General features: G+C 37.1%; 1 protein-coding gene across 14 annotated transcripts in view; it reads left to right on the forward strand.

The window, feature by feature from the left end:
- Veph1 (ventricular zone expressed PH domain containing 1) overlaps positions 1-17,457 on the forward strand; it is a 251,575-nt gene that overhangs the window by 12,777 nt on the left and 221,341 nt on the right. For 9 of the 14 annotated variants that reach the window (XR_013436576.1, XM_078043502.1, XM_078043513.1 and 6 more), the window contains exon 3: positions 15,478-15,693. The exons of 1 other annotated variant lie outside the window; for it this stretch is intronic. Coding sequence is in view for 12 of the 13 variants with exons in the window: in XM_078043502.1 (XP_077899628.1) it covers positions 15,478-15,693 (216 nt within the window). In the remaining variant the exon portion in view is untranslated. Of the gene's footprint in view, positions 1-10,184; positions 10,256-10,799; positions 11,002-12,008; positions 12,056-15,477; positions 15,694-17,457 lie in introns of those variants that run through there. 4 more of the 14 variants (XM_078043508.1, XM_078043504.1, XM_078043505.1 and 1 more) reach the window with 4 other exon arrangements.

Below are 17,457 nucleotides of genomic sequence, written 5' to 3' on the forward strand. Positions count from 1 at the left end.
GATTCTTTCTCCTTAATCCAAGCCTTGTCCTTTAGGTTCCCAAGTTAACCGGTATCCTGATTGTAATACTCATTCATGCTTGGTTTTATCTCTTTGTTACATATGCGTTGTATTTCACGTTTTTAAACTTTATATAAACAGTGCCATACGCTTAATACAATGCTTTTGAGATTATGCATTCTGGTTCACATAGTTCCTTTTGTTTAATGGGCAGAGTATTCCATTGTATGGACATACCACAATTTATATATCCCTCTTTCTTTTGTTTGGCATTTATTATTTAAACAGTGCTATAAGAAATATTCTTACATTTGTCAATTTTGGCAAATGTGTATTTCTAAGGTACACAGCCAAAAGTGCAGTAACTGGTTCCAGAATTCTGTGTGTTTCCAACCTTACCATTTACACCAAATTGCTTTCCCATATGATTTATACCCCCCACCAGCAGTGTATGAGAGTATTGTGGCTTTGTATACTCACCAATGCTTTCTTTTACCAGATTTTGAAATTTCTTTTCAATCTCAGTGAAGCAGCATGGAACTATTGTCTAAGCATTTACCTCCCTTGTTATTAGTGAGGTCTACCATTTTTTCAAACGTTCATTTGTGATTTGCCACTTGGGTTTCCTCTTCAAAGAAGTGCTATTTATGCTTTTTTGCTTCTTCTGTTGTGGTTTTAAAACATTTTCTTATTAACTTGGAACATCTGACATATTCTTGCATTAATCCCTTGACCCTTAGGCATCTCTCAGTGTACATTTCTTGTTCTAATGTGTAAGCTTGTCTCTTAACTTTGTAATTCATATTTATATCTGGTAGGACAATATCCACAAACTTCTGCTTAAAATTGGCTTTAATTTGTTTTTGTTCTTTAATAGTTTTATACTAAGCTTCTCAAGTGTTATGAATAATCCTGTTGGTATGTTCGTGGAATTTCATTTGTCAGTTGATTAACTTAAAGAAAATCCTTATCCTTATCAACTGTCTTCTTATCTATAGACATTATATTCCATTCATTTTTCTAAATCTTAAATACATTAATGATGTTTTATAATTTTTAAGAATCTTAAAAATGTTGTAACCCTTTGTTAAAAGTATTTTATAGTTTTATCTGAAATGATAATTGATAATCTTTTTTAAATTATATTTTTCAACAGTTTCTTCAGATGATTATAACATAAATTCTTGTATAGTGATCCAGCAAACTCACCAACTCTCCTGCTAATGCTAACAATTTGTGTACCTATACTCTTCCATTTTTTCAGCCAGTATTTATTAGGTGTCAACTATGTGCCAGATGCTAATACTGGATGTCAGGATGCAAACAAGGAAACTAGACCAAAAAAAAAAAAAACACACACACACACAAAACAAACAAACAAACAAAACTTTGACATAACCAATAAATCAGGATAGACAGAAAATAAAATCAATAAGAAAAATAGGTAATATATTAGCCAGGTAATAACTAAGTGTTGCATCAGAACATTATCTGTTTGGTCCTGGGTTTTTCTTGGTTGGTAGGCTTCTCAAGGCATCTTCTATTTCACTGCTTGAAATTGATCTGTTTAACTTGTGTATATCATCTGATTCACTTTGTGCAAATCATATTACTCTAGAAATTTGTCAATGCCTTCAATATTTTCAAAATAGTTTCTAATTATCTTCTGTATTTCTGTAGTGTCCATCGTAATATTTCCTTTCTCATCATAAATGTCAGTAATTTGAACTTTCTTTCTCCTTCTCTTCAGTAGCATGGAGAAGGGTTTATCAATTTTTTTTTTATTTTTTAAAAGAACCAACTTTTTGTTTTGTCAATTTTTCGATTGTTTCTTTTGTTTCAATTTCACTGATTTCATTCTGATTTTAATTATTTCCTGTCTTCTACTGCTTTTGGTGTAAATTTGTTCTTCTTTTTCTAGGGCTTTGAGATGTAATGATAGGTCATTTATTTGTTGATGTTTTTCTTCTTTTAAGGAATGGACTCCATGCGATGAACTTTCCTCTTAGTATCACCTTCATACTGTCCCAGAGATTTCGATATGTTGTGTCAGTGTTCTCATTCACCTCGAAGAATTTTTTAGTCTCCCCTTTGATGTCTTTTGCAACGCATTGTTCATTCAATAGCATATTATTTAATCTCCAGGTGTTAAAGTAGCTTCTATTTTTCATTTTATCACTGATTTTTAATTTCATTCCATTATCATCTGGTAGAATACAGGGTAGTATCTATCCTTTTTTATATTTGCTAAGAGTTGTTTTGTGGCCTAAGATATGATCTATTTTAGAGAAGGATCCATGTGCTGCTGAGAAGAAAGTGTATTCACTCATTGATGGATGAAATATTCTCTATATGTCTATTAAGTCTAAGTTATTGATTGTATTATTGTGTTGTAGAGTTTCTTCATTTAGCTTTTGTTTGGAAGATCTGACCAGTGGTGAAAGAAGTGTGTTAAAGTCACCCAGAATGATTGTGTTGTGGTCTATTTGACTCTTGAACTTGAGAAGAGTTTGTTTGATGAATATAGGTGCTCCATTGTATGGGGCATGTATATTTATAATTGTTATGTCTTGTTGGTGTATGTTCCCTTAGGCAGTATGAAATGTCCTTCTTTATCCCTTTTGATTAACTTTGGCTTGAAGTCTACTTTATTTGATGTGAGGATGGAAATACCTGCTTGTTTCTGCAGTCCATGTGAGTGGTATGTTTTTTCCCAAACTTGCACCTTCAGTTTGTGGATGTCTTTTCCTAAGAGATGAGTCTCTTGAAAGCAGCATATTCTTGGGTCTTTTTTTAAATCCAGTCTGTCAGTCTATGTCTTTTGATTAGTTAGTTTAGGCCTTTAACATTCAGGGTTATTATTGAAACATGATTTGTATTCCCAGTCATTTTTGTTTCTTTGGGGTATTTAACTTGAATTTGTTTCTCTTTTGATTGGTTTCTCCTTTAGTGTAATACCTCCCTTTCCTGATTTTCATTATTATTTTTCAATTCCTCCTCATAGAACATTTTGCTGAGGATGTTCTGTAGTACAGGCTTTCTAGTTGTAAATTCTTTTAACTTTTGTTTATCATGGAAGGTTTTTATTTCATCATCAAATCTAAAGCTTAATTTTGCTGGATGTAAGATTCTTGGTTGGCATCCATTTTCTTTCAGAGGTTGGTATATGTTGTTCCAGGATCTTCTGGCTTTCAGGGTCTGGGTTAAAAAATCTTCAGAGGTCCTAATTAGTTTCTCTCTATATATAATCTGATTCCTGTCTTGTGGCTTTTAAAATTCTATCCTTATTGTATAATGCTAGAAATTTTCATTATAATGTATCTTGGTGTAGATCTATTGTAATTTTATATATTTGCTGTCCTGTGAGCTTCGTGAACTTGATTTTCCAATTCATTCTTCATGCTTGGTAAATTTTCTGATATTATTTCATTGACAAGATTGTGCATTCCTTTCTTTTGAATCTCTGTGTCTTCCTCTATCTCAATAAATCTTAGATTTGGCCTTTTGATGTTATCCCATAATTCTTGGATGTTCTGTTCATGGTTTCTTACTGTCTTCACTGTGTGGTGATCAACTTTGTTTACAAGATTGTATATTTTGTCTTCATTATCTGATGTTCTGTCTTCCAAGTGATCTAGTCTGTTTCTATTGAGTTTTTAATTTCGTTTATTGTTTTCTTCATTTCAAGGATTTCTGATTGTTTTTTTTTTTCTCAGAGTCTGTCTCTTTCTTGAAGTAGTTTTTTGCTACCTATATTTGCTCCCTTATCTCTTTGTTGGAGGGATCAATTTTGCCTGCATTTGCTCATTTAGGTCATTCTTTAATTCACAGATCATTTTAATTATGTACATTCTGAACTCCTTCTCAGACATTTCATCAACTTCGCTGTCTGTGGGTTCTGTTATTGTACCATCCTGGTTTTTCTGGGGCACTTTCCTCCCTTGTTTTTTCATGTTGTCTATATGTCTTCCTTTCTTGCAGTGAAGATCTGAGGTATTACAGTTTCTATCCTATAATCTTATAGTGTCCCTGCAGATTACCTGTACCTCACCTTGGTGTTAGGCTTTTAGTGCCCAGCTGGTATCCCACAATAAATGCTACTGCAACTGAAGTTGGTGGTTGTAATAGTGCAGATAACTCAAGTCAGCAGTGGGGTGGCCCAAGATGGATGCAACCACTTTCAGAGAAGGGGCTGAAAGGGTGGGCCTTACAATGGCTTGGGGTTGCCTGTTCTGAGATGCAGCTGCCTCCAGGCCCTATCTGTTGTCTCAAGGTGGAGGCTACTTTGTGGGGAGGGCTATAGCAATGGCTGTAGGTTCCCAAGATGGAGGTGGGGTAGGCCTAGGACTAACTGGCAGTATGGGCAGTCCTAGGACTAACCTTGTCCTTGGCTCCTGTATGGGTCAGGGTGCAGTCCTGGGCTAGGGCCTGGGCCTTGGCTACTGTGCAGGTCAGTGGGGTGGTCCCTTAACATTCTAAATTGTCACCTTTGTTGCACAGAATCTTTTTAATTTGATGCCACCCCATTTATTAATTGTTGGCATTATTTCCTGAGCTTTAGGTGTTCCGTTGTGTAAATCATTGCTTGTGACCGTTTGTTGAAGTGTTGACCCTACATTTTCTTCTAAGAGTTGCATAGATCCTAACTCTTAAGTCTTTGATCCATTTGGAGTGAACTTTAATGCAGACAAGAGATAAGGATCTAGTCTCATTCTTCTACATGTTAATGACCAGTTTTCCCCACACTATTTATTAAAAGGCCGTCTTTGGTCCAGTTTATGTTTTTGGAGCCTTTGTTAAGGATCAGATGACTGACTTTAGCTGGGCTAGTTTGTCCTTTTGTGTTCAATTCTGTGCATTGGTTCACATGTCTGTTTTTATGCCAGCACCATGAAGGTTTTGTTACTATCCGCTCTGGGGTATAATTTGAAGTCAGGTATTATGATGCCTCCAGCATTGCTTTTTGGGGGTTAGAATTACTCTGATTTTTCTGGATCTTTTATTCTTTCAAATGAGTTGTAGGACCATTTTTCCTAACTCTGTGAAGAAGGTCATTGCTATTTTAAAGGTGTGTATATTGCTTTTGGTAGTATAGCCATTTTAACCATATTAATTCTGCCAATCCATGAACATGGCAGGTTTTTCCATCTTCCTATTTTTTTCTTCAATTCTATCTTCAATGTTCTTAGATTTAACTGTAGAAGTCATTAATATCATTGGTTAAATTTATTCCTAAGTATTTTATTTCTTTTTCTTTCTTTATATTTTTATAACTTTACTTTATTTATTTGTTTTTTTATGTGATGCTGAGAATCAAACCCAGTGCCTTACCCATGCTAGGCAAGTGCTCTACCACTGAACTTCAGCCCCAGCCCCTATTTTATTTCTTTTTCAGGCTAGTGTAAATGGAATTGTTTTCCTGATTTCTTTCTCTGCAGACTCATTATTGAAAAGTATTTATTTTTGTATGTCAATTTTGTAATGAGCTCCTTTACAGAATTTATTAGCTCTAGTAGTCTTTTGGTAGAGCCTTTTGGATATTCTAATTATGGGATCATATCATCTGCAAACACTGATAACTGACTTATTCTGTTCCTATTTTAATCCATTTTATTTCCTTCTCTTGCCTCATTATTCTGGCTAGAATTTCTAGCACTGTATTAAATAGGAGTGGTGAGAGTGGACGTCCTTGTCTTGTTCCAGATTTTAAAGGAAATGCTTTCAGTTTTTCCTCATTTAATATAATGTTGACTTTGGGTTTTTTTTAAAAAATATATAATCTTTATGATATTGAAGTAGTTTCCTTCTACCTCTAGTTTCTTTGGTATTTTTGTCATGAATGTGTACCAAATTTTGTTAAGACTTTCTCTGTATCTATTGAGATGATTGTGTTTTCTATCCTTAATTATATTTGTGTGATGAATTACATTTATTAATTTGCATAGATTTACCATCCTTACATCCCTGGGATAATACCAACTTGTTTATGATGTACAATGTTCTTAAAATGTTTCTGAATACAATTTGCTAATATTTTATTAAGAATTTTTGCATCTAAGTTCATCACGGATATTGATGTGCAATTTTATTTCCTTGAGTGTCCTTATCTATTCTTAGTAAGAGTGTGATATTGGCTTCAAATGATAAATTTGGAAATGTTTCATCACTTTCTATTTCATGGAATAATTTGAGCAGTATTTTGGAATTAGTTCTTCAGAAGTATGGTAGAATTTGGCTGAGAATCCATCTGGTCCTGGACTTTTTTTCTTTATTGGAATTGGCTTTTTATTTCTGTGTCTAACTCATTGCTAGTTATTGGTTTGTATAGGTTTTCTATATTCTCTTGATTCAATTTTAGCAGATCATATGTGTCTAGAAATGTATCCATTTCTACAAGGCTCTTCCATTTATTGGAATATAAGTTTTCAAAATAGTCCCTTCTAATTCTCTGAATTTCTGTGATGTCTGTAGTGATTTCTTCCTTTTCACCAACTTTTTTTTAAATCTGGTTCTTTTTCTTTTGGTTAATTTGTCTAAGGGTTTATTAATCTTCTTTATCTTTTCAAAGAATGAAGTCTTTGTTTCATTGATTCTTTACATTTTTTTTTGAGAGAGAGAGAGAGAGAGAGAGAGAGAGAGAGAGAGAGAGAGAGAGAGAATTTTTCAGTATTTATTTTTTAGTTCTCAGCGGACACAACATCTTTGTTTGTATGTGGTGCTGAGGATTGAACCCAGGCCACACGCATGCCAGGCGAGCGCGCTACCGCTTGAGCCACATTCCCAGCCCGATTCTTTACATTTTTAAAATTCTCCATTTCATTGATTATGGCTCTGATCTTAATTATTTCCTTCCATCTACTAGCTTTGTAATAGATTTCTTCTTGATTATCAAGTACCTTGTGAGGTATCACTAGGTTATTTATTTGGGATCTTTCTGATTTTCTTAATAGTCACTCATAACTATTGAACTTTCCTCTTAAAACTGCCTTTATACTGTCCTAGATGTTCTGATATCACTATTCTCATTTGATGCTGTTATTTTTAAAGTTTTCCCCTTATTTAATCTATCATCCACTCATCATTCAAAAGAGTATTGTTCAATTTCCATATGTTTATATAATTTCTGTATGTCTTTTTGGTGTTGATTTCTAATTTAATTCCATCAGATAAGATACAAGGAATCATGTCAATTCTTTTTTGTGTTTGCTAAGAGTTGTTTTGTGCCCTAAAATATAATCTATTTCATTGAAGGTTCAATAAACAGTTAAGAGGAAAGCATATTTAACTGTTCTGGGATTAAACATTCCATAGATATCAGTTAAGTCCATTTGATTTATAGTACTTTTCAGGTCTGAAAAGACTTTACTGAGTTGATGTCTGAACTGTTTTTGGATTAAACATTCCATAGATATCTGTTAAGTCCATTTGATTTATAGTATTTTTCAGGTCTGAAAAGACTTTACTGAGTTGTTGTCTGACCTATCTATTGGTGAGAGAGGTTTGTATTATTGTACTGGGGGTCTCTCTGTGTCTTTAAGTCCAGTAGTGTCTGCTTTATATAATTAAGTACACTGATGTTTGGGGCATAAATATTTCTACCTTTATATCTTTTTGTTGGATTTTTTTCTTTACCAACATGAAGGCACCTTCTTTGACTATTCTGTTAATTTTGTCTTAAAGTCTACTTCTTTGGCAATGAGAGTAGCTACTCCTGCTTGTTTTGGGGCTCTATTTACAAAGTATATCAATTTCATCCTTTTAATTTCAGCCTGTGGCTGTTTCATCTGTAAGATGAGTCTCTTGCAAACAACATATAGTAAGGTCTTGTTTTTTAATCCATTCTGCCAGCCTATGTCATTTAATTGAGGAATTGGAACCATTTGCATTTAATATTATTATTGAGAGATGTTTATTTATGCTATTTTTATTTACTTTTAATGTTTAATTTGGTCCCATTTCTCATTTGCTTAGCTCCTCTTCAAATGAGATTTGTCCATTTTTGAACTTTGGGGTTTGTTGTTTAGTTCTTCTCTGCGTAGTATATCTTCAAGTATTTTCTGTATTGCTGGCTTAGTGATCATGAATTCTTTTAGTTTCTTCTTGTCTTTGAAGGTTTTATTTCTTTGATTCTGAAGGATAGCTTTGCTAGATGTAGCAATCTTGGTTGATGGTTATTTTCTTCAGGACTTGGAATACATCATTCCAAGTCTTCCTGAAGTTTACTTTGTGCTGAAAAATCAAAAGTTACTTTGATGGGCTTGCCTCTAAATGTGGTGGGACATATTTTTATTGAGGATTTTTAAATTCTATTCTGATTTTTTATTATAATGGTTTATTGAGAAGTTTTTTTTTTAATATTGTTGATATTGGGTTGTGAATGTCTCTTGTATCTTGAAGTCCATCTATTCTCAAGGTTTAGAAATTTTTATATTATTTTCCTGAAGAGGTTATCCATTCCATTAAGCTGTGTCTCAAAACTCTCTTATTATGCCAACAATTCTTAAATTTGTTCTCTTAATGTTGTCCTAGAGTTCTTATATATTCTGGTCATGATTCTTTATTTTTCTATATTTAATACTGTCTGAATGTTCATGTCTGGCCATTTTTTCCCCCTAGCTCTGACTTTTTGTCTTCCAGCATAGTCTACTTTACTGGAGAAACTTTCAACTAAACATTTTATTTGATTTATTGTGTCTTTAATTTTAAAGTTTTCTGTTAATTTTTTTTCAGTGTTTCTAATAATTTCTATTTGGTTCTTTTTCAATATTTTTATCTCCTTAGTGAATTTCTGTATTGGCTTTCTTACTTCACTCAATTATTTTTCTGTGTTCTCTTAGGATACATTGATCACTTTTATAATGATTCTTTGAATTCTTTATCTGATATTTCATCACTTTAATATCTTTGAAGTCGGTTGCTGATCAATTATGAACTTTCACATGTGTTGTACTCTTTTTCATATTTCTTGTATTCCTGTGTTGTGTTTTATGCATTTGTTGGGTGACTATCTTTTCTACTCTTATATGTGGGTCTTTTTAAGGTGCAGCCTTCTCATACCAAAGTTTCCTAGAGCGATACAGATTGAGACCCCTTGTAGGTGTGGTATGTCCCATCTTTTTGTTAATTATGTTTTTGCTGTAGGAGTAGATTTCCATGAGTAGGACCTGTATTCCCTTCCCCCAGATATTTCTACTTGGATCCTGGTCATTAGTTTGAGTTTTTTTCTCTTCTCTTTTTGTACAAAATTATAGCTGAAGTTTGAGCATGGTGAGTTTGTTTGTGAAGCAAGATGCAAACAATATACAGCTTTGAAATAAATTCCTTGTGTCTACTATGATGTCTGCAGTACCAATTACCACACACAAAAAAAAAAAGGAATCGTGGGGTCAGCAATTGCCAACAACAAAAACAATAAATAGCCATAAACTAGATCTGGCATTTAAAAAATAGCATGTATCAACTATTCCATCCACAGTATAACAACTACAACAACATGAATGGTGGGGCAGCAGCAGTTCTATAAACCAAATATTTCTAAAAATGGTAAAAATACACTTCTTTAAGAAAAATGAAAATGTGATATGAAGATAGAAGCAAGTTTGCACTGTTTCAATTGTTAACAAAGAGATTGCAGAAGAGATGTAGCAAGTTATGGTTATAAGGAAGGAGAAGACAAAATAGAAAAAAGAATTAAAGGGAGAGAAAACAAGAGAATTTGGATTTTAGTGGGAGAATGAACTTGAGAAAGAGAAACAAACAAAACAAAACAAAATCAAAATAAGACCAAACCCCTAACCCTCAAAAGATAAGGAAAGATAACTATCATTTTAAAATGCTAAAAATGAGAAGAAAACAATTATGTATGTGCATATATCCATGAACCAGTGAGCACAGAAATAAACCTCAGAAAATGAATAAGAAGAAGAAGAAGAAGAAGAAGAAGAAGGGGAGGAGGAGGAGGAGGAGGAGGAGGAGGAGGAGGAGGAGGAGGAGGAGGAGGAGGAGGAGGAGGAGGAAAGATTGAAAATTGTTAATAAAAAAATGAAAGAATTATCTCCACTGAGGTGGTCAAAACAATCACCAGGATGGTCATTGCCTATGTCCATCTGTCCTTCTTTCCATTTCTGCTTGAGAGAACAAGTGCTGGGAGGTGTATCCCCTTACTTTTTCTGTTGCTCACCTAGCTGCCGGCTGGAGTGGTCCCAAACTGCAGCTGGTTGAAATGGCTCTCAGCGTCTCTCCTCACCTATATAAGGTAGGAAGGAACGGGAAGTATTATTGATTGGAGCTTTGTCTGGACAGATTAAATCAATGCACTCCCAGGTGGGGCTGTTGCAGAGGTCTAAGTGGAGGTCTCCTGTGGCTGAGGCTTGGGTGTGATCAGGCCTTAGGGACTTTGTTGGGTGGTAGCTGCTCTGGAGAGATTGGATCAACACACTACTAAGACCCAGCAGATGCCAATCTTCGTTGGGAGTCTGGATCTAGGGATCCTCCCAAGAATTCTCATAGCATGGGGAAGTCGAACCTCCACCCTTTCCTATCCATGAATGCAGCCTTCCCAGCTTAGTCCCTTAGTGTGTTCACACTTGCCTGCTCATTCCCGACCCTCTTCAGCTGGTCGTGTGAATCACCAGGTTCAAAGGAAAAGCAAGCTGGTCTCCCCTTCATATTTCTGACTTGAATCCTCCTGGATACAATCTTCTCTGTCCCTGTTTCATTCATGTTCTGCTTAGTACACCTTTGGCCACACAGTAGGTGCTTGATGGGGCAGTGTGACAGTGTTTGCTATGACCTCTTAGGTTCCTGCAGCAGCAAGCTACAGCATAACCCCCTCAAGAATGGCAGACTTTTCCTGTCCCCACATGGACCAGTTGGATTCAGATTGTCCAGATGGAACAGTAGCTAAGGACACGAGTGCCTTTGTCCTGGGTGGGGTTTGGACATTTTCCAGTTTCCACTGTAGTAGTCCACCTTGACCATCTGAAGTCATTGCATTGTATGGTAAGTCCATTTCATATGAACTCTTAGTAATTCTGATTAAAGCAAACAATTTTGAAGCAAAACCATATCACATATTCAGACCTTGTATATAGGTTACATTTTTTTTTTGGTACCATGATCAATTGCCAGTCAAAGCATAGAAAAGGATACTTTAACTGAGTCAAAACCAATCATTTTAGCTGAATATCAAACTTGTGAGAAAAGTTTGGCTACTTATTTGCTAAGGCAGGGTCTTCTGTTCTCAAATGAAGATCTGTGATGTCTACATGCAGCCCCTCATGCTTAAATTGTTGATTATGATAAATTATTTGGGAATCAAATGATGCTCAAGTGATGCTTTCTTACTTTTGTAAACCCCATTACTAGACATGCTTTTGGATACTGAGAATCATTGAATAATGGCTACTAAATATTTTTTTGCAAGGTTATCAATCATTCATTCAATGCAGCATAGACTGCAAAAGAAATTTTTAAATGAGAATAAAATGGGAAATCGATGCTAGGCAAATACAAACCAAAAGAAATAGAGATGATGATATTTATATCAAACAGGAAAACATTTGTGCTAAAAAGCATTAAATAAAACCAAAATGTTAGTCAACCTTTTTGGTCATTGTGTCCAAAAGACCTGACGGAGTGTGTAGAGGAGGAAAAGTTCATTTGGGGTCACAGTTTGAGAGGTTCAGTCCACAGTCGGCTGACTCCACAGCTCTGGGGCCAAGGTGAGGCAGAACATCATGGCAAAAGGGCTTGGAGGAGAAAAGCAGCTCATGGCATGGCAACCAGGAGCAGAGAGAGAACACTCCACTTACCATGGACAAAATATAAACCCCAAAAGCATGCCTCCAATGACCCACCTCCTCCAGCGACCCACAGCCTCCAGCCACACCCTGCCTGCCTACAATCACACCCAGTTAGCCCCTATCAGTGGATTAATGCACTGCTTAGGTTAAAGTTCTTGTAATCCAATCTTTCACCTTGACACTTTGTTGCATTTTCTCACACAGGAGCTTTGGAGGAACACCTCATGTCTAAATCATAACTACCTTCAAAGGTAATTTTTATGCCAGACAGTTTAGATGACAAGAGTTATGGAATTAATATCTCTGCATCAGAGTATTTAACAACAATGTGCACAAGACAAAAACCATAGGAGATACCAGGAAAAATAGATAGGCACGCTAGTTGCAGAATATTTTAATACGCTGTTTTGGGGCCGTGATATACTAAGGTTAAACAAAAATTAAGGTATAGAAAGCTTAACTCTTTCCAAATCCTGTTATGAAATTAGAATAAAATTGATACAAAACATGACAGATATAAGGACCAAATATTTATGCAAAATATTTAAATAAATAGTAAAAGCAAAATCCCACAGCACATTAAAAAACTATTCCCAGAATTCACTAAAACACAGTCCAATAATGTAAAACTGTTTTTTTCATTTTAATTTCATATGTATGACAGCATAATGCATTAAATTCATATTACACATATAGAGCACAATTTTTCATATATCTGACTGTATACAAAGTATATTCACACCATTCGTGTCTTCATACACGTACTTAGGGAAATGATGTTCATCTCATTCCACCATCTTTTATATACTACTTTCCTCCCTCCCTCCCTTCCCTCCCATTTACCCTATCTAGAGTTTGTCTAATCTGCCCATGTTCCCCCTCCCAACCCCACTATGAATCAGCCTTCTTATATCAGAAAACATTCTGCATTTGCAAAACTAACTGTTTTAAGGAAGTTTGTTTCTAAATTTTGTCATAACAATGGCTCTGAGGACAAAAATAAAATGATGTATCTAGCGATAGTCAAAAGGCATTTAATGAAATTCACCAATCTTGATTAAGAAATAAACTCAACAAAATAGAAATGGATTGATAATATAGTATAAATTATAATATTAAATCAATTATAAATTATAATATTAAATCAAATTTATGAACTTTAAAAATAGCAAGTAAGTGATGCATCTTGTATGATTTAAAACATTTACTGTATTATCTTGGTTCTGGCCATAGAATTTTATATTTTTAAAATTCTAGACTGGGACTGAGGCTGTAGCTCAGTGGTAGAGTGCTTGCCTAGCATATGTGAGTCATTGGTTTGATCCTTAGCACTGCATAAAAATAAACAAATAAAATAAAGGCATGCTGTCCATACACATCTACAAAAAGAAAAAAAAACGATGCAAACAAAAACTGATTAAAAGAAATTCCAGACTAAACCAGTGTTCTCTCTCTAATCACTTTTATGTGAAATAGCTTAGGGAATTCTTGACAACATATTAAGCTGTGAGATATATCAAAGGGACAGACCTCAGCAGGCCTGCAAAATACAAAAATCTTCCTAGAAAACCCAAGAGAATAATTTGAAAATTTATCATAATTAAGAATAGTGGAGCTCAACAGCTGGCTACAAAATAAATACAAAAAGCAAAAGGTTCACTTAATCAGCAACAACTAATTAAAATTCCTGATGAGGGGGAAAACAGATTTTGTTAATAGCAACCACAAAAACACAAAATGTATGTCAGGAATCTGGAGCTGACACAAGGAAGACCCATGGTGTGGGAGAGCTGAGGACTGGCACAGCCGTCTCAAGACAGCCCTGAACCCGTACCCCATGCCCGTGAGTCAGTTGCCAGGAGATAAGCCTTTGAGAATGGGAGTGGCAAGATGAGATGAGCTTCTCAAAGAAGAGGCAGTCTGTGTCCTTCCACAAATACCAGAGATGGAAGAGCTAAGTGGATGGTTAGGAAACTAATTTCTAAAATAGTAAATGGGTCCTTTGTCAGGTTGTTGTTAATCTAGAAAAATAAGGGGTGATTCTTATGAGGACTTTCAATAAGGAAAACTGGAAGCTTTTGTTATTGTTGCTGTGTTGTATTTTGTTGTTTTAAGTCATTAAAAGGAGCACACAGGAAGGAAGGCTTATGCACAGGCGATTTCTATGTGCTCCACCTCTGGGGAAGGGAACTGGGAATAGGAGCAGGGCATGGAAAAGCTGACTTCTTGCTCTTCACAACAAATCTTCTCTTGGCATCCTTTGAATTTCTCTACCACGTCTATTGCATTCATGGTTAACTCCATGAATAATTTAAGCCCCATAAATTTCCAATTGAAAACCAGAAAGGAAAAACAATGAGATTCCCCCAAAATTGACAGATTTGACTATCCAAAACCTTAAAACATCAGTAAATAGAAGCACCAAACAAAACTAAGCTGGCAGTAATGAAACACGCAGGCTTATCCACATCCCAGTGTCAAGTGTTGACTTGGCATTCTCCATGGAAGGAGAGATTGCACCAGAGGAGGACCAAAGAGCAAAGCAAGTCGTGAGGGTAGATGAACCCGGGACACACTCGGGTTCCCAGAGGAGGAAATGCGAACACCAACAAACAGGTGAAATGTCTCCAGCTGGCTTTGGGTCAGGGAACCCTGGTTAATATGGCAAAGAGATACTGTTTCTCACCAATCAAAAAAGTCAAAAATTAGAAATGCTCTGTTCCTGAAAAAGCACAGAAGGAGACTGGGTTCACCCAGGTGACCGAGCACCGAGTAGCAAGACTTTCCCAGAATAGTACATGGATATCTCCTGAGCCTGAAAAGCAATCCCATCCTGAGACTCAGAAGTTCAATTTCTGTACAATCTAGGCTACAAATGATCTGCAAGGAAGAGAGTGATTCACGCAAAGGTGTTTACTGTCCCCTTAGATATAGTAACAATGACGAGAACGAAAGACCTGTCATGGACAGAAAAGCCCATCATCACCTCCTGCATCAAAAGACCTCAATGCTTGGCGACACCACAATGTTGTCAGCTTTGTGAGTCAGCCACATGCAGTTCACAGACCGATTTTCAAATGAATGCCACCAGCCTTTTTTCTACAGTTCAATGCTCTGGGCAGTGGTAATAATTCGGTTAAGTGTGGAATCTGAAAGATGTGAAATGGGAATGGAGGGCAGTTTGGCCAGGGAAAGCTAAACTGGGTTTGGCAGCTACCTGCATGGAAGAGGGAGAAATGACACGATGTCTTCTGTCGTGTCCCCAAAGACAGAGAGAGCTAATGAGGGGAAATTGGAAAGGAGTGTGGAAAACTTCATAAGTGGTCCTGAAATGCCAGGGTAACCCTGCCCTGTGATGGGCTGAGAAACCGAGAGAGCCCAGAGGCTAAGCCCATGCAAGTGCAGGGCTCAACTCCTCCGCTCTCTCCATCCTGGCCATTGGCGGAGGCCCAGCAGCCCTACTGCCCCATCCTAGCACACCTGTTCCCTACCTCTCCCACAGACCTGCCTCTTCCAAGGCAAAAGGACAATGGCCTCATTGTAGACTGTGGTTTATAGCCTCACCCCTTAGCTGCAGCACGGACTGCCCGTTTCTAAATGACAGTCAGTAGTTGGTCTTTGAAGGATAACTTTCTAGGGTCTTATTCAACATGAAGGTTTTCTTCCCAAACAGGATTACCAAACCAATAACAATGACCAGGCAGTGGTTGAAATCTGTATCACAAGAATCACAACAGCCATCAGAGAGACAGAGTCCATTGAGAAGCACGCCAAGGCCCTCGTGGGGCTCTGGGACTCTTGCCTGGAACACAGCCTGAGACCCTCAGGGAGGGACGAGGACCCGCCTCATGCAAAAATCGCGTCTGATATCATGAGCTGCATCTTACAGGTACGTCAGTGTTCAATCGATGGCGAGCTGTTTGACACCAGTGGAATGCACAATATCTAACCAAGAGTCAGTTTTTCTGTACCTTTTAGATACTATAAAAGACACCATAATCCATTAGCAGCTGATCCAACAGGCTGGTGATTAAACAACCAAGAAAGGCCTAGCAGGCCCCTGCTACAAGCAAGACTCCCTGTAGGGAACTCAAAGTAATACCACAGCAAGCCTCTTGTTACTTGGAGAGATAAGATGTGTGCCTATAAAAAGCTAATAATAAAGCAGTATGTCCAGAGAGATCCAAATGCATAGCTCTGGAAAATTCACAAGGGAACTAACTCTTTCATCTTAGGAGACCAAAGAGGAAGTGGAGACTGAAGGGAGGCCAGGAGCTTAGGCCACATGGGAGGAAAGAGGTAGCTTTAAGAGTATTTCTGCCAAGCACAATGGCAACATGCCTGTAGTCCCAGCAACTCAGGAGGCTGAGGCAGGAGGATCGCAAGTTCAAAGTCAGGCTCAGCAATTTCGTGAGGCACTAAGCAACTTAATGAGACCCTGGGGATGTGGCTCAGTGGTTAAGCACCACTGGGTTCAGACCCTGGTACAAAAAAATAAATAAAAAGAGTATTTCTGATGCACTGTGAATGCTTCATGATGATATCTGCCTGCTCTGATCCTGTTTAATTCCTTTCTGATATAGATATGAATTTGGAATTTGGGCTTAGACACAAACCAGTTGTATGACAAAGAAATGTAGGGCATGTCCCAACTTCCTGAGCCATGGTTTCTTCATCCTAAAATGCAGATTAAAGAACATTGTTTAGGACAAATTTTATGAACCAGAGATGTTGGCATGTGTTTCTTAAAAAGGAAGTCTGTGGCCAGGTACGTTGGGAATGCTGACTTCAAGTTTTCCCCTTCGAGCTGTCAAAATGTTTCATAGCAGATTAAAGACCCTGAAAAGTCCTGCAATTAAATAGGAAAAAGCAAAACAAGCTCTTAATTTTGTTTAGTAACAGCATTTGCCAACCTGATTGGTCATAGCACCTCTCTTTCTCCTCCTCACCTTCAACACAATGAACATCCCTCAGAGCCCACTGACTTCCACTGTGCCCAGGTATGGACATTCTGGTCACACTGAAGTGCTTGGCACAGTGTAGTGGCTAGTATTAGTTTCCCTCCTCCTCCTGATCCTCCTCCCTTCCTCCTGCTTCTCCTCCTCCTGTCCCCCCTTCCTCTCCTCCTCCTCCTGTTCCTCCCCCTCCTCTACTCCTCCTCCTCCTGCCCTCCTCCTGCTCCCTCTCTTCCCACCCTGCTCTTCCTTTCCCCTCACAGTTGTCCACGCTTCGCTGGCCTACGTTCTACTTAGTCTGTTTCGTCCAGGGACTTGTCAACTCATAGACTACACATTGCCACCATACCGTTTTTCTGGGTAGGAATGGGTGGAAAGGTCATGAGGATTTCAGCAAAATCAACAGAAGATGAATTCTATTTCTACAGAACAGCAAACACCTATCAGATCTCTTCTTCCTTGATTGTCTTGAGTATATCATTGGTGCACATCAGAAACAGATTATTCACTCCAAAGAGCCACTCTGCAGACATTCAGATAGACATGCACGAATCAGTCCTACTTTCCAGTTCCTTCTGCATTTAAAACCACTGGTGTAGACTTGAAAGCAGAGCTATCTAACGGAAATCTAATGTAAGACACAAAATGTGTCATTTTAAATTTTCTAGTAGCCACCTGCAGAAGTAAACAAAGAGATG

Source organism: Ictidomys tridecemlineatus, chromosome 3 (genome assembly GCF_052094955.1).
Source record: "Ictidomys tridecemlineatus isolate mIctTri1 chromosome 3, mIctTri1.hap1, whole genome shotgun sequence".
Taxonomy (NCBI): domain Eukaryota; kingdom Metazoa; phylum Chordata; class Mammalia; order Rodentia; family Sciuridae; genus Ictidomys; species Ictidomys tridecemlineatus.